Raw genomic sequence first — 17,481 nt, forward strand, 5'->3', positions numbered from 1 at the left:
TATGTAATCAAGAGGTAGTGGGAGCAACATTTCACTGATCTACCTACATGCTCAGCCTTTAAGGGGACAGTAAACACCAGAATTTTTGTTGTTTAAAAAGGTAGATAATCCCTTTATTACCCATTCCCCAGTTTTGCATATCCAACACAGTTGTAATAATATTCTTTTTACCTCTGTGATTACCTTGTATATATGCCTCTGCAAACTGCCCTCTTATTTCAGTTCTTTTGACAGACTTGCATTTTTAGCCAATCAGTGCTGATTCCTAGAAGCTTCACGTGCCTGAGCTTAATGTTATCTATATGAAATACATGAACTAATGCCCTCTAGTGGTGAAAAACGGTCAAAATGCTTTCAAATTAGAGGCGGCCTTCAAGGTCTAAGACACTGGGGCGGCCGATTGTTAGCGGCCGATTGGCTGCGAGTCTGCAGGGGGCGGCGTTGCACCAGCAGCTCTTGTGAGCTGCTGGTGCAATGCTGAATACGGAGAGCGTATTGTATATATATATACATAAAAACACCAACATTACATAGTTTATTATGATTATTAAATATTCAGTTTCTATTTTAGGGCCTGTGTTAATTATCTCTTTTTATTCTTTTGACTCTATTGAACATTAACATACATATAAAAGTCTCCATTTATTTTTAGATAAACTACACTGGTTGTTCAATGAACCCAGCAAGATCATTTGCACCTGCAGTTGTGACAGGGAATTTCAATGACCATTGGGTAAGATCTTATTTTAATAATATGATGTAGTGCTTTATTTTTCTTTAGAGACATATTGTACTGTTAGACATATTTACAGTTATAATGGTTGGAAATTAAATTTGATTGTTTCTTCATGCTAGCTGGTTAGAACTTGTACTAACTATTAATTAACCTCAAGTTGTGTAATAATAGTAATTGGCAGTAATATTTTACATAAATTGTAGTGAATAAACAGTGTGTTTAATCCTACAGTAAATACTAACACTCACCTCACTTTGTACTGTTGATACACTAAATTATTATAACAAATAAGTCACTATTACAAGTCAACTGTACTGGCACAGGTTAAATTGAAATGAGCATATTTTGTTAAATACTCATGCTTAAAACTTTTCGATTGGTCCACAAATTATCTTGCATGTTACTGAAACCCCTGAAAATGCTAATGAATTTGGTTAAAGGGCTACTAAACCCAAAATCTTTCTTTCATGATTCAGATAGAGAATATAAACATTACATTACAATTTACTTCTATTACTTATTTTGCTTATTTTTTTAGATATCCTTAGTTGAAGAAAAAGCAATGCACATGGTGAGCCAATCACACGAGGCTTCTATGTGCAGCAACCAATCAGCAGCTACTGAGCATATCTAGATATGCTTTTCAGCAAAGAATATCAAGATAATAAAACAAATTAGATAATATAAGTAAATTAGAAAGATGTTTAAAACTGCATTCTCTTTCTAAATCATGAAAGAAAAAAATTTGGGTTTTATGTCCCTTTAAGTATGTTTTGAGTTATTTAGTTGTGAAAAAAATATATATAGTTTAAATATGACTATATTATTAATTGTTCATAACTACATGAAATTTGTCATGAAGATATATGTTATAGAGTATGAAACTGAAGTTTACATAAGCTTTGGAAGTTATGGTGATTGTATACGTATTATTCAATTTAAGTATATTTGAGGTTGTTGTTTTTTTAGTCCAAACCCCTAAAGTCTTTTAATGGTAATAATCTTGCCCTAAAACAGAAAATGTAGATATTTGAGAAAGAGAAGCCAACGTAACATTGATGTTGTGCATGGTTACAGTACAAACAAATCTAGTAAATGTACTCTGCACAGAAACAGTAGCAGATCTACTCAACAGAGGGCCCTGGTGCAAAATTATTTTGCGCTCCCCACAAAGGTAACTCAGTAGTAAGCAATAGTAATAATACACTTGCTGATCTGTATAATTATTTTGAGGATAGATATATAATAAATAGACAGATAGATCTGCAAACTGCACAATACAAATCTCCCTGCCAATAGGATTGTACACATTCTGCACATGTCTATGTATAGATTGGCTGCTTTGACCCCTCCAGCACTTGGGCCCTGGTGACACTTCATGTAGATGGTAATTCCGCCCCTGCACAGAAAGCATGTCCGTTAACACGAGGGATGCGCATTCAGATCTTTCTTGAGGCTCTGAATGCGGAAGTTAACAGCGGCTCATGCCCTTCAAAAATATTCATAGCCAGATTGATTCTTGTAAAAGATATCTGGATTTGCAGAGATCTTAGTGTCGGAATCTTTTACAGGAATCAATCCGGATTCGAAAACATCCAAAGGGCATAAGCCGCTGCTTACTTCTGCATTTGGATCCTCATGAAAGATCAGAATGTGCATCCCTAGTTAACACATATTATCACCTGCATCTGCAATAGACCAATATCCCTCTTCTATACATGGTATCATTATAAAAGGTAAATAAAAAAAATAATGGAATTCAAAAGCTGCAGGGGACAGTTCACATTCAGCAAGATTACGAGTTGAGCGTTCGTCATTTAACGCTGAAAATATGGCATTTTTAGTGTTAAAACAGCACCGCAGCCATTACAAGTCTTGTCGTTATAGCTGTACCGCAAGCCTTTTAGCCTGTAACGCAACGTCAATACCACACTCTTAAAAATTACGCTTTTTCATGGGACTTCCATAGCGCTGCCATTAGGAGTTTTGCTGTGAGGCTAAAAAAGCTGCGTTACAGCCTAAAACAACAAGATCTGTACCTCCATCTAAAAGCAGAAGTTATGAGTTTTACACTACAAATTTGTAACATGAAACTCATAACTAAACTGCAACAAAGTACACTAAACACCTATAAACTACCTATTAACCCCTAAACTGAGGCCCTCCCGCATCGCAAGTACTATATTGAACTTAACCCCTAATCTGCCGCTCCCGATATTGCTGCCACTTAAAAAACATTAACCCCTCTTCCGCCACTCCCCGACATCGTCACCACTATAATAAACATATTAACCCCTAAATCGCTGTCCTCCCGCATCGCAAACACTATTTAAATATAATTTAAAAAATAATCTGCCATCCACCCACATCGCCCACACTATACTAAAGTTATTATGCCCTACACCGCCGCCACTATAATAAACCTATTAACCCCTGAACCGCAAGCCCCCACAGCAAAATATACTAAAGTAAACTATTAACCCCTAAACTGAAAGCCCCCACATCATAATAAACTAAATAAAACTAGTAACCCCTAAACCTAACGCCCCCTAACTTAAATTACAATTTCCCTATCTTAAATTAAATTAAAACTTACCTGTCAAATTAAAAAAAATAAGTTTAAACTAACAATTAAACTAATATAATTATTAAACTAAAATTAAACTAACTACCAATTAAATAAAACTAAACTACACATGAAAAAAATCCGAACATTACAAAGTATCTAAATACAAAAAATAAAAAAGACTAAATTACAAAAAATAACTAACTCTAAATTACGAAAAATTACAAATGAAATTATCCAAAATAAAGAAGAATTACACCTAATCTAATAGCCCTATCAAAATAAAAAAGCCCACCCAAAATAAAAAAAAGCCCCTAGCCTACAATAAACTACCAATGGCCCTTAAAAGGGCTTTTTTTATGGCATTGCCCTAAGTTAAACAGCTCTTTTACCTGTAAAAAAAAATACAAAGACCCCCCCAACAGTAAAACCCACCACCCAACCAACCCCCAAAATAAAAAACCTAACTCTAAAAAAAAACTAAGCTACCCATTGCCCTGAAAAGTGCATTTGGATGTGCATTGCCCTTAAAAGGGCATTTAGCTCTTTTACAAGCCCAAACCAAAAAAAAATCACCCAAAAAACCTTTAAAAAAAACTATCGCTAACCCCCGAAGATCCACTTACAGTTTTTGAAGTCCCACGTGAACGATCTTCATCCAGGCGGTGAGAAGTCTTCATCCAGACGGCCTCTTCAATCTTCATCCTGGCGGCGAAGTCCTCATCCAAGCAGCGAGAAGTCTTCATCCATGCGGCCTCTTCAATCGTCATCCAGACGGCGAAGTCCTCATCCAAGCGGTGAGAAGTCTTCATCTAGACGGCCTCTTCAATCTTAATCCAGACGGCATCTTCTATTTTGATCCCGGTGGCGCAGAGGGGTCCATCCTGAAGACATCTGGCACGGAGCATCCTCTTCATACGGTCGCCGCCGTACACTGAATCTTCAATGCAAGGTACGCAATTCAAGATGGGGTCCCTTGCATTCCTATTGGCCAATAGGAATTAGAGCTGCTAAAATCCTATTGGCTGTTCAAATCAGCCAATATGATTTAAGCAGCTCTCATTGGCTGATTCGAATCATAACTAATCTAATCTGATTGTTGCTAAATTGAACTTCAAAGTAATTGCATTATTTTTATTATTATAGTAAAGTTACAGAGCTCAGAATGAAATGTCACAGTACAAAGTTTAAGGGAAAACAAAGGCATAGTGAAAGTGATTAATACAGAGTTTATCTATAAACACATGTAACCTGTGTCACTAATTTTGTGACTCTGTATGTGATTAAATTGTGAAACTAGTAAAGAACTTATAAAACATTCAACTAGATAGCTAAGGAGATAGTCCACTAATCCTGTGTTAACAATTTCAGGTTCAAAACACACTCAAGGCAGTAAAAAAAAACATATTGCACTTGCGCTACAGTTAGCGCACCACTCGTAATCTAGGCATAAATAAATGCTAGAGAGAATGAAGCATTCAAAGAAAAGATTAGTCTGAGAATAACATGTAGATGTGTTTTTGAAGTTTCATTATCTGTTTAAATATTGACAAAATAAGTGTAAAGTTTTAGTGCCTATAAACCAAAGGGAACTGCCATGTTGTAACTTAGGTTACCGTCACTGCTGTGGCCAATTAGGGACAGTTATAAATAGGTCTCTAGAGTGTGCAGCCAATAGCTGTGCTCTGCACTTCCAGTCATGCGTATGCCTATTAGGGGCAGGTGTTTAACAGAGGTTTACCTCTAAATCCTTTCCACGTGCATTTCCAATTCTGGGAATTGAAAGACTCTTAATTTTCATAATAAAATTAAAGGGCAAACTGAATAATGAAAATACAGGTATATTGCAAAGTTGTTTTTTACTAGAAACAATAGAAGTTAATTAATAGATAAGATAAGATTTATTTTATTGTCATTGCAGAAGTAAAAAAGAAGGGCAATGAAATGTAATTAAAAACATCTAATCCAGACATTACAAATAAATAGTATTAGGTGCAAATGCTAGTACAATGGTAAATATAGGATAAAAGACTTATTACATATGTATTATTGATATTTAGAAAATAGTATATTGTATATGTAAATATTGATTAAAAAATTTAAAATACATAAAATATGTGCAATATAAGTGGGATATGGCAAAAACAGTCATTTACACACTGAGGGTCCTAGTTAGCTGGCCATCATTTTTCAGCATAGTACAATTAAGTGCATGGTGCAATCAGAATAGTGAACAACAACTCAGTTGTATGAAGAATATAAAGTGGGAAAAAATAATGTGTCAGTGTTATACAAATTGTCAGTGTGGTACAAATAGGTGCATAGTGCAATCCTAGTAGTGAGCACAGTTAAATTGGTAGTGCAAGTTAAATAAGTGTAAGCAATGTGCAGCAATTATAATATGAGATAGCTTAAAATAAGAAATGGGATGGTCAGTAGAAGGGGGGGGAAAGAGGAAAAAAAATTGGGGGGAAGAAATGAAAAAGAGGGGGTGGAGGTAATAATAATATATAATAAAATTAGCATAGCTGGGACAGAAGGGGTCTCTAATGAAGGAGACAGAAGGGGTCTCCAATGATACAGCGCACCCTTCGCAGGCATCACCTGTACTGAAGGTCCTCAATCGAGGGTAGTTGAACACCAATGATGTACTGGGCGTTTTTTTAACAATGGTTGCATGGCTTTCCGGTCAAGGTTGGTACTGTTACTGTATCAAACCAAGGTGCAGTCGATAAGGATGCTCTCAATGGTGCAGCAATAAAAATTGACCAGGATTTGGGCAGACAGATGAACTCTCTTCAGCCTCCTTAAAAAGTAGAGTCGCTGTTGCACCTATTTAAGGAGGTTTTTAGTGTCCAGGACAGGTTTTCAATGGACATGTGTATACAGCGTTTAGACTTTCTGTAATCCACAATAATCTCTTTGGTTTTCTTGGTGTTAAGAGACAGGTTGTTATCAGCACACCATGTCACCAAGTGCTTTACCTCCTCCCTATAGGCCGACTCATCATTATTGCTGATCCTGCCTACCACAGTAGTGTCATCTGCAAACTTAATGATGGTATTAGGCAGACAGTTGTGGGTTAAAAGGGAATATAATAGAGGACTCAATACACAGCCTTGTGTTAGGGGGCAAAATAGAGGAGATGAAATTGCTTAATCTTATGGACTGAGATTTATTGGTCAGGAAGTCCATGGTCCAGTTACAAAGCCAGGTGTTGATACCCAGGTCATAATGTTTCACAAACCAACTTTGTAGGAATAACAGTGTTAAATGCTGAACTAAAATCAATGAACAGCATCCTTACATAGGTGTTGTTGTTATCCAAATAAGTCAAGGCAGAGTGTAATGCCTTAGAGATAGCATCTTCCGTTGACCTATTCTGGCGATAGGCGATAGGCAACCCACAAACTAGTGAAATTTTCCACCACTTTTGATTGGGAAATGCATAATCACATGATTTATGCATCAGCCAATCTGATTTAAATATACATTTTCTACTATCACTAACTAATCAAATTGCTCGATACTTGTGTCATTGATCACTCATCAGAACTTGTAAGTGCCATTTGTTACATTGTGCATTATACTTTGAAAGTATGTATATGTGAAATTTGTATTAAAGTTAAACATTGATGATGACATTAGGACACACAGTGTAATATTTTAGACAATGATTTTAAAATTCAAATTAGGTTTGATTCAATATAATCTTAAGCTGATAGCTCAAAGGGATAGTCTACCTAACATTAAACTGTCATGAATCAGATAGAGCAGAAATTAAAATCACCTCTTTACTGTCATACTATTTTCAGTGTTTTTCTTCCTTCTCTTGAATTTCATTTTCATTAAGAAATGTCATCTTATATGCCAGTCCATTTTTTAACACCTGTGTAGGGGTGATGTTTAAAACTAGACTGCCATCAGGAGGGGTTACACAGGTGCAGAGAGAAAACTGGCCCAGCTCTTAAAATATCCATTGATTGCAAATAAATACATATCATACCCTGATTACGTTATATTCACAATTATTCCTGCTTAGAATAATAATACATTTACACTATATACATATAGTGGTATAAATAAACACAAAGATATGAAAGACAAAATTGTTTAAAACAAAATATTTTTTTTAGGGACATGTCAATATGTTTGCAAAAGATTTCTGACATAACACACACACACACACACACACACACATATATATATATATATATATATATATATATATATATATATATATATATATATACACACACACACAAGTATGTACAAAGATATATGTACAAATTCTAGCATTAATAATCATTTTAAAAAATAAAAAAAAATGGCATATCATGATTTCTAGAAATACATATACACATTAATTTATGTGAAAATATCATTTTATCAGTTTTTTGTGTAACAAATACATAGAAAATAAACTTCTATGAGATATTATTGTTTGTGCAGGTATAAATATAGCTATTTGTTAGACATTATCAGATGAAAAATAAAAGATTAGCTTGAGAGAAATGTGCTTGTTCATGGACAGTAATGAAATGGTATAAATAAAGTTGGAAAAAACAGAATATCCACGACATTGATGACTCTTATTTATCAACAGTTTGATGCTCATCGTACTTGACGTGTGTGTTTTTGACAGACTTTTTAAGAAATAAGGTCGTCGTATGTAGATTTGCAGCCGCTATGTCTGGCGAGCGTATTGATTCCAGTGAATGCATCGAGATTGACGCAATGATAAATAGGCCTTATAGGGTGAACCAAAAACAAGAAGCATATATGTAAAGCCCCCAAACACTCTTTAGCATCCAGTAGTGCATTGCTGCTTCTGCACCTACCTAGATATGCTTTCAACAAAGGATGCCAAAAGAATAAAGCAAATTAAAAAATATCAGTAAACTGTAAAGTTGTTTTAAATTAAATGTGTTATCTGAATTGTGAAATTTTTATTTTGACTTTACTGTAATTTTAAAGAGAAATACATTTTTTCTAAAAAGTAGACAACCTTTTCAGCTTTGAATTAGCTAAATAGAACTGTGAAATAAGATACTTTACAAGATAGAGGGCACAGAATATCTATGCCTAGCTGCTTGTTTGCATCTGTGAGATCGCTGAGACACCTTTCATCAGGGGTCAAGTCCTACAAAAAAGTGTAGGAACTCATCAAGACTTCCAGCCTACTCCCTCACAATTAATAATGTTTTATATATACACACACACTTACATACACACACACACAAACACTGTATATGTATATAATCTCTACACTTTGGTTAATAAAAGCAAATTAAATCCAATGAAGGGTTGAATGTTGCCTTTGGGTCTGAGACTTCTCCTCTGTCACAGAGTCTCACCCACTTAAGGTGGAATAGTCCTATTTCTGCTGTGGGGAGCCAAATAACCTTGGAGCACACATAACCTGGTTCCACACAGTGCAGGATAATCACCCAGCAGGACCATTGACAGGCTTGCATTAAGTTTATTGTAGGAAATGTTACTGCCCTTTACTAGAGGATCTCACTATCCCTCTAACCAGATTGTGCTTGAGGTCCTCCCACAAGCAGCAGTAGTGTTCACTAAAGCATTTCTCTTCTCTGTCCAGAGGGAACTTAGTTCCTCCTGCAAAAATAGTGCAAGAACTCCGTTCACATGCGTTCCCACCCGACGACCCCTGCCTTTCATTCATTTTTCAGCAAGACTGTTTTACTATAACATACCAGATATGCAAATATTGTACAAATGCAAACATTTATATAATACATTTTGCTGTTATAAGTATTATTTTTTGCATTTTATTATAAATTAATGGAATAGGCACCTCAGACAGATTTAGATTTGATTGCAGTCACACCCACTAATGAAAAATAAATGAAGCAATGGTCAATAAATTTACCTTTACAACTAGGCACCTGTAGAATATAGCCCACTGTATCCTTCTCTGCAATACCATCTGTCTCACTACACATACATTATATAAATAATACATTTGACATATTAAATTCTAAATGTTGTAAACCTGTTCCCAATCTCTTAACAGGTCTTCTGGTTAGGACCTCTGATTGGTGCTGTGTTGGCATCTGTGATTTATAATTACATTCTTTTCCCCAATACTAAGACTTTATCTGAAAAGCTGGCAATCCTGAAAGGCGCGCTTGAGCCCGAGGAGGACTGGGACGAAAGAGAAGTTCGGAGGAGGCAATCTGTAGAGCTTCATTCACCACACAGAAATGGAATGTCAGAAAAAATCTAACTTTAATCAACAAGAAGTCAACTCTAACAGAAAAATACCTTAAGTTTGCAATTTTTTTCAGTTTCTGCATATAAAACGCTTATCTTCCACAAATATACTAAAAAAAATGACTATCTCTGTGAAATCAAACTAACAAGCTTATGTCAAAAATTTACATTTGTCAGATCCCTCCGCATTATTTTGCATATCATCAATCCAACTCTGCAAAGATTGATATTATATGAATAATAAAGTGCTGAATGGTAAAATGTATATAATGCAAAATATAAAAAATAAAATTAAGGTAAAATCATACTTTATTGTAACCTACATTGTTTTTGGAAAATATTTATTTCATATTGTTGTCTAAGGTTATGTTTTAAATATGTTTTCATCATTTTTAAAACTTTTGAAATAGGGTAATTCAGCATTGTTTGAAGAATAAAGCTCTCTAGAACAAATTACAGTTCTGTAGACTGCTAATATATGTTTACTGAAGAAATTATTAAAATTGCACTACAATTGCTAAAAAAAAATCTAAATTAAATACATCCTTACTAAGGGATAGATTACAAGTGGAGCGCTAATTTATCACGCTCCGGCAAATTGTGGGAGCGCAATAAATAAGTAGCCTTTACAAGCTCTCATTAGTGCTCACAAAATTAACCAGAGATCAGATCTTTGGTTAATTTTCTAAAAGTGCCCCCAATGCCTGCAAAATAAATGGTCTTTTATTTATTTATTTATTTTAAAAAATGTAGCATTTTTTTCATAAAAACTACTGCACTAGGCAGTTTTTAGGGGTTAAAAGTGGCAGCAATGGGTTGTTAGAAAACAAAAGGCACTGAAAAGTGCCTTTACTTTGCGGTGTGTTCTCAATAAATATATCTGTATATGCTTATATACATATATATGTATTTGTTAAGATGTGTATATACACATATTAACAAATAAATATATATGTATATATTCATATATATATATATATTTAAATTTGCTGCGCAACTTACCCTCCTCCCGCTGCGCTTTGGTTCTATGCCGTGTATGACGGCATCAGAACGAGGCTCCCATTGGAGTCTATGGAAGCACGCTCTCAAGAGCACAATGCTTCCGTGGAATACAAATGCGAGGTCATGTTCGCATTGCACCTCACTTGTAATACCAGCGCACATTTGCATGCGCTGTTATTACTCAGTTGAGTGCAAATATCACTTTCGCGGAAACAATATTTTGTGCTCAACTTGTAATCTGGACCTTAGTCTGTATTTTATAATGACTAATCATGCACTACATTTCCTAAACAAATAAATAATAATAATACTTCCTTCTATGTACTGTATGTCAGCTTAATGCGTATAGTTTGTACTGTATATTTATTTAATATTAACAAAATAAGTGTACTACTATCTTAAATCTTAAACCTTTAAATGTCTGATTCAAAAGAAAGTTCAAATTTTCATTCTTCAAGCATAATATCCTGTCACAGGCTTTTTATTTACTGTCTGAAAGATTAATGATTAAATCAAATTTTGTTTTGGTTTCACAATAAATAGCTTTTGTTTTTTTTGGTTTAACTGAAGCATAACTGATTAATGTGAGCAGCCAAAAATGTGATCTGTATTTAGAGATCTGTATTTAGATTGATTTACCGGTGGTCAAAGTTATTTATTTGCAAGTGTGGTGCATATTTATTGCTTCTTTGCTACTATTAAGATTGAAAGAAACAAACACAAACATTTAAAGTGTCATTAAAGTCACTACTTTGTCAGAAGAAATATTTTAAAATGAATGATATTTTTGTTTGCTGTTGCTGTTCTTTAATTGGTGTTCCGGTGCTGAATAAAAGTAGATATATGCCTTTTTCCATCAGAAGAGCTGTTGGGAGTTGTCCTTATCAGCCAATAATTTACGCATAAGATTACTATTAAAAAAGTCCTGTTTGTTTTAGTATCAGTTTAAACAACTTTAACTTTGGGGTCAATTGATGAATTTGGGAATGAAATTCCAAATGTAATGCAAATCTAAATGTGACAATCAAGAAGCATTAAAAAGTACTTAAAGGGACAATCTACTTGATTTTTTTATTGGTTAAAAGGATAGATAATGCCTTTACTACCCATTCCTCAGCTTTGCACAACCAACATTGTTATATTAATATACTTTATAACCTCTAAACCTCTAAATAGCTGCCTGTTTCTAAGCCCCTGAAGGTTGTCTCTTATCTCAGTGCATTTTATTAGCTTTTCAGAGCCAGGCAGTCCAAGTTAATGTGTCATAAAGATATCATTGTGCTCATTCCTGTGGAGGTATGTGGGAACCAGTACTAAATGGGTATAATGCAAGTATGTAAAATGCACTGAGATTTGGGGCAGTCTGCAGAGGCTTAGATCCAAGGTAATCAAAGAGGTAAAACGTATATTAATATCATTTATAATTGTTGGTTATGCAAAACTGGGTAATACAAGGTATTATCTATCTTTTTTTTTTAAATACATTTTTATTAAGGTTCACCATGCGGTACAGAAAATAAAACATCTTACAATGTGAGACACTGATAAGTAAATTCACAAATGCATACAATAAGAGGTGCTGGGCACCCCATCCTGCTGCAAACAACAATAACAATCACATTAAATGGTATTCACACCATACAGTACAACAAATCACGCCTTCTGGCCGAGAATGAAGGCCACTTCTGGACCTTTCACGCTCCTAAGACTTATGGAAGGACAATGATAGATAGGGGACTACTTTTTGATCCCATCTAAAAGGTAGAACCTATTTTTTTTTTAAATAGGAGGAAGACCTGAGAGGCCACCAGTAGGCCATAAACTTAACACAATAATAACAGCTGTAGCTAACAAACCGACTTATGGGTGTCAGATAATGGCTAATATAAACTTCTAAAGTAGTCACTGAATATAAATGTGCACTATGAAAATACAAAAGATTCTGGGCAGTGATCTCACTTAAAGAGAGATTTAAAATATATAGTCGGTATATACAATACATTTATGTCAAAGTACAGCTTGTATGTATAAATAAACTAAGAACACCTGCCTTATGTTTGCAGAGAAAAAAGTGTAATGAACTGCAGGGTCCATTAGCTATGATGTGAGGAATATTTTGCGCTTATGATAGAGCAGAGACTACCTAACTCTGTCTAGAATTGCGGAGTATTTTAGTTGCCCCTATCCGCAATAGTTCTAGTTAAGGGAGGGGGCACCTAGCAGGGCAATAGCTCATTGCTGTAGCACTCTAAAAACACTTTTGAACTATAACAGCTAAATAACAAAATAAATCTCCAAGTTATCACCTATGAATATATATGAGTGCATGTTACCAGCAGGGTTCTATAATAAAAATCATGTTAGTGATTATTTTCTGCCAACCTATCTGACCAATGTCAATGCAAATAGCTAGCAATTAGTAAGTACTGCCACATATCCACCATTGAACAGATATCGTGCCCTGTCATTCTAGATATGGAATGCAGTGTGATAATGTAGGATGGATATGCGACCAACACTTAAGGACAGACCCAACTTACAGAATATTGAAATAGAGCAGGGTGTAGAATGCAGTGAACAGTGACTAGACATTTAGAAACCATGCCTTACTAGAAACTATAGGAGCATAGTGAACCCTGTCGTCCCGGCCGCAGTCACCAGAGTCACAACCTAATATAACAATCAAACGGTATACAATGATGTAGCAAAGCAGGAAAAGTAAGTCACATATAATTCACTTAATTTAGGAAAGAATAAAAGGTACTATCAGAAAAAGACATTGGCACACACTATCTGTCCTATGCACCTGAATGGTCCAGCAAAAGGGATAACCAATTGGGGTGCAGCATCTGATGACCTTACATCAAAATACACAGTACACTGAAAGGTAGCCATGAGAATAGTGCAGGAAAATTTCTCCAATCCCGGGTTTGTCCTGTTGTGGGCTCATCTTGATAAATAGTGTTTTTATGTTAAGCCATCAAATAGAAAGCTAAATGAACAGCAAAATAACAAGATAGATACAGTCCCCAGCAATGGTGTCAAAGTATAAACATTCCCCTTATCATTGGACATACTGGCTCACAGACACATGCTCTGGGTAAATATCCTAACTTGTGTGGCTAAACCTATGAGACCAAGGTACTCAACGTCAAGTCACATCAATAAGAATGATTTTACCCTATACCAGTTCTGCCAAAACAAGTCTGTCACATGACAAGCTGATATTAAACCTGAATATACAAGCAGTAAGCTCCAGATCACCCCCTAGAAGAAATATAGCTCCAAGACAATGAATGAAGTCTGTAATTATGATAAGAGTTGCTTATTTAAATAACTCATTTAAAAGTCTATGAAGACAAAGTGTTTAGGTAGCAATATTAATACACCTTTGGGGGGATCCACACTTATAGCTAAAGTATAGGATATATATTTAATAGAAGGGAAGTTAAAGTTGGAGAGAGCGTGGGTACTAATTTGTCACTACATATATTAACCCAATAGACCCTACATGTGGAAATAAGAGAAAACATGGATGAGCCTCATAAGATTGGTAGAAGCAAGGCCCACGCTCAGTCATCAGACATTCTAGGAATCACAAAAGTTGCCGGTTGTTTGGCACAGCACCATGTGATAGTCATAAAATGTCACAGTCAAGAGCCTCTCACTTCACCAGAATCTGATCTAAGTTTCAGCTGACACCACCTTTGTATGACCACATCAGCCGCAGTATAGCACATCCAGCCGACAAAATCCCTGGAGAGGTCTGTGGGGACTCCATCCAGAGAAATGAGTGTAGCCAGGACTCACTCCTACAAATCTCATATATATCTCTAGGAGCTCTAATTCTTCCTGGAGTCTTCAAGTTAGAGGACATCATCCACAATTCTATTGCAGAGACAATGGAAGGGTATTCACGCTCCCCCGCTTCACCCCCTGGCTCTGGAACATGCAAGGGCCAAATCGCCATCCGCATTGGGGAGCACCAGAGGTAAGCAGGGGCGCTAGTTTGTTCCCTTGTCGCAGCGCCCACTTGTGTGTTGCTCTCGGAAGTTACAGCTTGGCCATGCTGAGAGGGAGTCGGGTCGCTATGTTTGATACCCGGAGAGATGAGGAAGTTTTCAATGCGGCGATCTAGCCATGCATTCAGAACAGTAAAATGCTCCTCCAGGAGTGTAAGCGCCCTCTCCTCTGATACATTCTCCATACCTGCCATAGATATCCTGTAGATAATACATTGATGAGCTTATGTTATTAGAGTTATGATGCACCACGCGGGCATAAAGATGGTCGCTTCCCAGCTTCTTTAGGTTGAGGAGTTCCACTTGAAAGGGACTTAATTCAGTTTCCAAGGTGGCCCCTGGGTGAACCTTCCATTCCCCAAGAATTCCGCCTTCCTTTTAAGATAAAGTTCGGTCATCCAAGCAGTCACTTAACTATAAAATCATAGATTATATCTTCGGAGCTGTTATAGTGTGCGACCACTCTGTTCCAAAGCTTTCTCCACCCCCCCCCCCATTATCTATCTTTTTAAACAAGAACAAATTTCAAGTAGATTATCCCTTTAAAGCGAAAAATAGTAGCTTTTAATGCTTGTAAACAGATATAGGTATTGGCAATGAACATCATAAGTTGAGCATACAGTAATGCTCTTCATATCTAAGTATATTTTCACTTTCTAGAACATTTTTATATCAACAATGACTACTGAAAACACTGAGTTTGGAAAAATGAAAAGGATTTTAATGTGCAATTTACCATAATCAAGAGAAAAAACGTGCAGTGGCTGCACATAATCGGCAATAATTTTAAGTATCAATTATTGGACATTAAACCATTTACAATGGGTAAATTTCTCAAAAAGAAATGTTGGCCAGAGGTATAGGTGGTAGTCCTGCTTCTTTGAGGAACTTGTAAATAGTTATAATATGCTGATAAACATGACGTAAATAGCTTAAAAGTTCTTATATTACACAGTGGATAATATTATTTAAATTTAATGAATCTATATCTATAGTGGCCAGATCTTAATCTTGAGTATTATAAATTACAACATCTTTGGATCTGAATATATATATTTTTTAATAAAAGTTTTTGTTTATAATTTAATTATAAAATAAAATCACAAATATAAATCACAGTCATGAAAATGAGCCATCATGTCAAATAAATAAATGACTGTTTGATTTACACCAAATTAATAAATTTGCCATTACTGCAATAGTGCATTGAAGTACAGTGTATCTCTATCATTAAATAATTGGTCGTTGAATGGCCTGTATATTTTATAAATTCCAAACGATATGAGGAATTTTCAAATACATGTTAACTGCTTGACATTATTATTTTAAATTACATGATGATGTTGATTAATAATATATAAAATACTCTAATGAATTGACCGACAAATTTATTTGTGTGCTATTACTGAATGAATCAAACCCGATAATTAATGCTTACCTGATATATTTATTTATTTCATGGTGGTAAGAATCCATGATCCATTAGTTCTTGGAATTATTCTTCCTTACCACTAGGAGGAGACAAAGATTTCCAAACCCTAAGAGCTCTATAAAACTCCTCACACCTCACATGTACCTCAGTCTAACATATAGCCAAGCAACATGAGGTAAGAAAAAGGAATAAGAGCCATAAAAGGAATAAAGAAAAAAGATGTGCTAAAGAAAATACTAAAGCCAAAAACAAAGGGACTCTCATCACCATGAAATAAATTAATTTATCAGGTAGGCATACATTATGTTTCCTTTCATATAGGTGGTAAGAGTCCACAATGAATTACTCCTGGGAACTAATACTCAAGCTGTGGAGTCCACGAGTAATAACATAAAGGTAGGGGTTTAAAAACATTTTTTTACTGAGAAAATAAATCCACAACCCCACAAAAACTCAACAAAGGCAAAAATGTTTACTCTTTTTTTTTTTAAATGGACTTAAAAAATAATTAAATAAGGCAAGAAAAAATCAAGCTGAGACAACTGCCTGAAGGATATTCATATGAAAGGCTGCATCAGAAGAAGCAAAAACATCAAAATGGTAGAATTAAGTAGAAGTATGCAAAGAAGACCAAGTAGTTGCTTTTCAAATTTGGTCAGCCTTATTCTTGAAAACCAAAAAAGTGGTAACTGACCTAGTAGAATGAGCAGTAATCTGTTGTGGTGGAGGCTGACCGGCTTCCAAGTAAGCCTTGTGAATTAAGAGTTTCAACCAAGAGGCCCAAGAAACAGCAGAAACTTTCTGTCCTTTTCCAGTACCAGAAAAGTGAATGAACAAACTAGAAGTCTGTCTAAATTCCTTAGTAGCATCAATATAATATTTCAAAGCTCTAACAACTTCCAAATTATGCCACGATCTCTATGAAGCATTCTTAGGATCAGGACACAAATAAGGGACAATTTATCTGCTAAAGTTACCTCAAGAAACAACTTTAGGCAAAAAAATCAAAAGTAGTCCATAAAAACTGACTTATCCAGATAAAAAACAAGTTAAGGAAGATCACAATGAAAAGAAAAGAACTCTGAAACTCTTTTAGCAGAAGAGATAGCAAATAGGATTAAAACATTCCAAGAGAGTAGTTTAATATGCACCTTATGAATAGTTTCAAAAGGAGGAGCTTGTAAAACGATCCAGTGGAAGAGAAATTGGCTTGAACACAGGCTTATTACAGACCAAATTCTGAACAAAACCATGGATATCAGGAAGATTAGCAATCTTCCTCTGAAATAAAACTGAAAGAGCAGAAATCTGCCCCTTAAGAAAACTGGCAGATAGGCCCTTATGCAGACCATCTTGTAAGAACTGCAAAATCTTAGGAATTCTAAAAGAATGCCAGGAAAAAAACATGATGTATACACCAATAAATAAAAGCCTTCCAGTCATTATGATAGATGTTCCTAGTTACAGGCTTACAAGCCTGAAT

The 17,481-nt window shown here is 35.3% G+C and overlaps 1 protein-coding gene across 1 annotated transcript in view; it reads left to right on the forward strand.

Moving 5' to 3' along the window:
• The window catches only part of LOC128652068 (aquaporin-2-like), a 35,689-nt gene extending 26,134 nt beyond the window's left edge, over positions 1-9,555 (forward strand). Inside the window, 2 exon segments of the mRNA XM_053705018.1 lie at positions 653-733; positions 9,343-9,555. Of these exon segments, the coding sequence (XP_053560993.1) occupies positions 653-733; positions 9,343-9,555 (294 nt within the window).
• The last annotated feature ends 7,926 nt before the right edge of the window (positions 9,556-17,481 follow it).

This window comes from Bombina bombina, chromosome 3 (assembly GCF_027579735.1).
Source record: "Bombina bombina isolate aBomBom1 chromosome 3, aBomBom1.pri, whole genome shotgun sequence".
Lineage (NCBI taxonomy): Eukaryota > Metazoa > Chordata > Amphibia > Anura > Bombinatoridae > Bombina > Bombina bombina.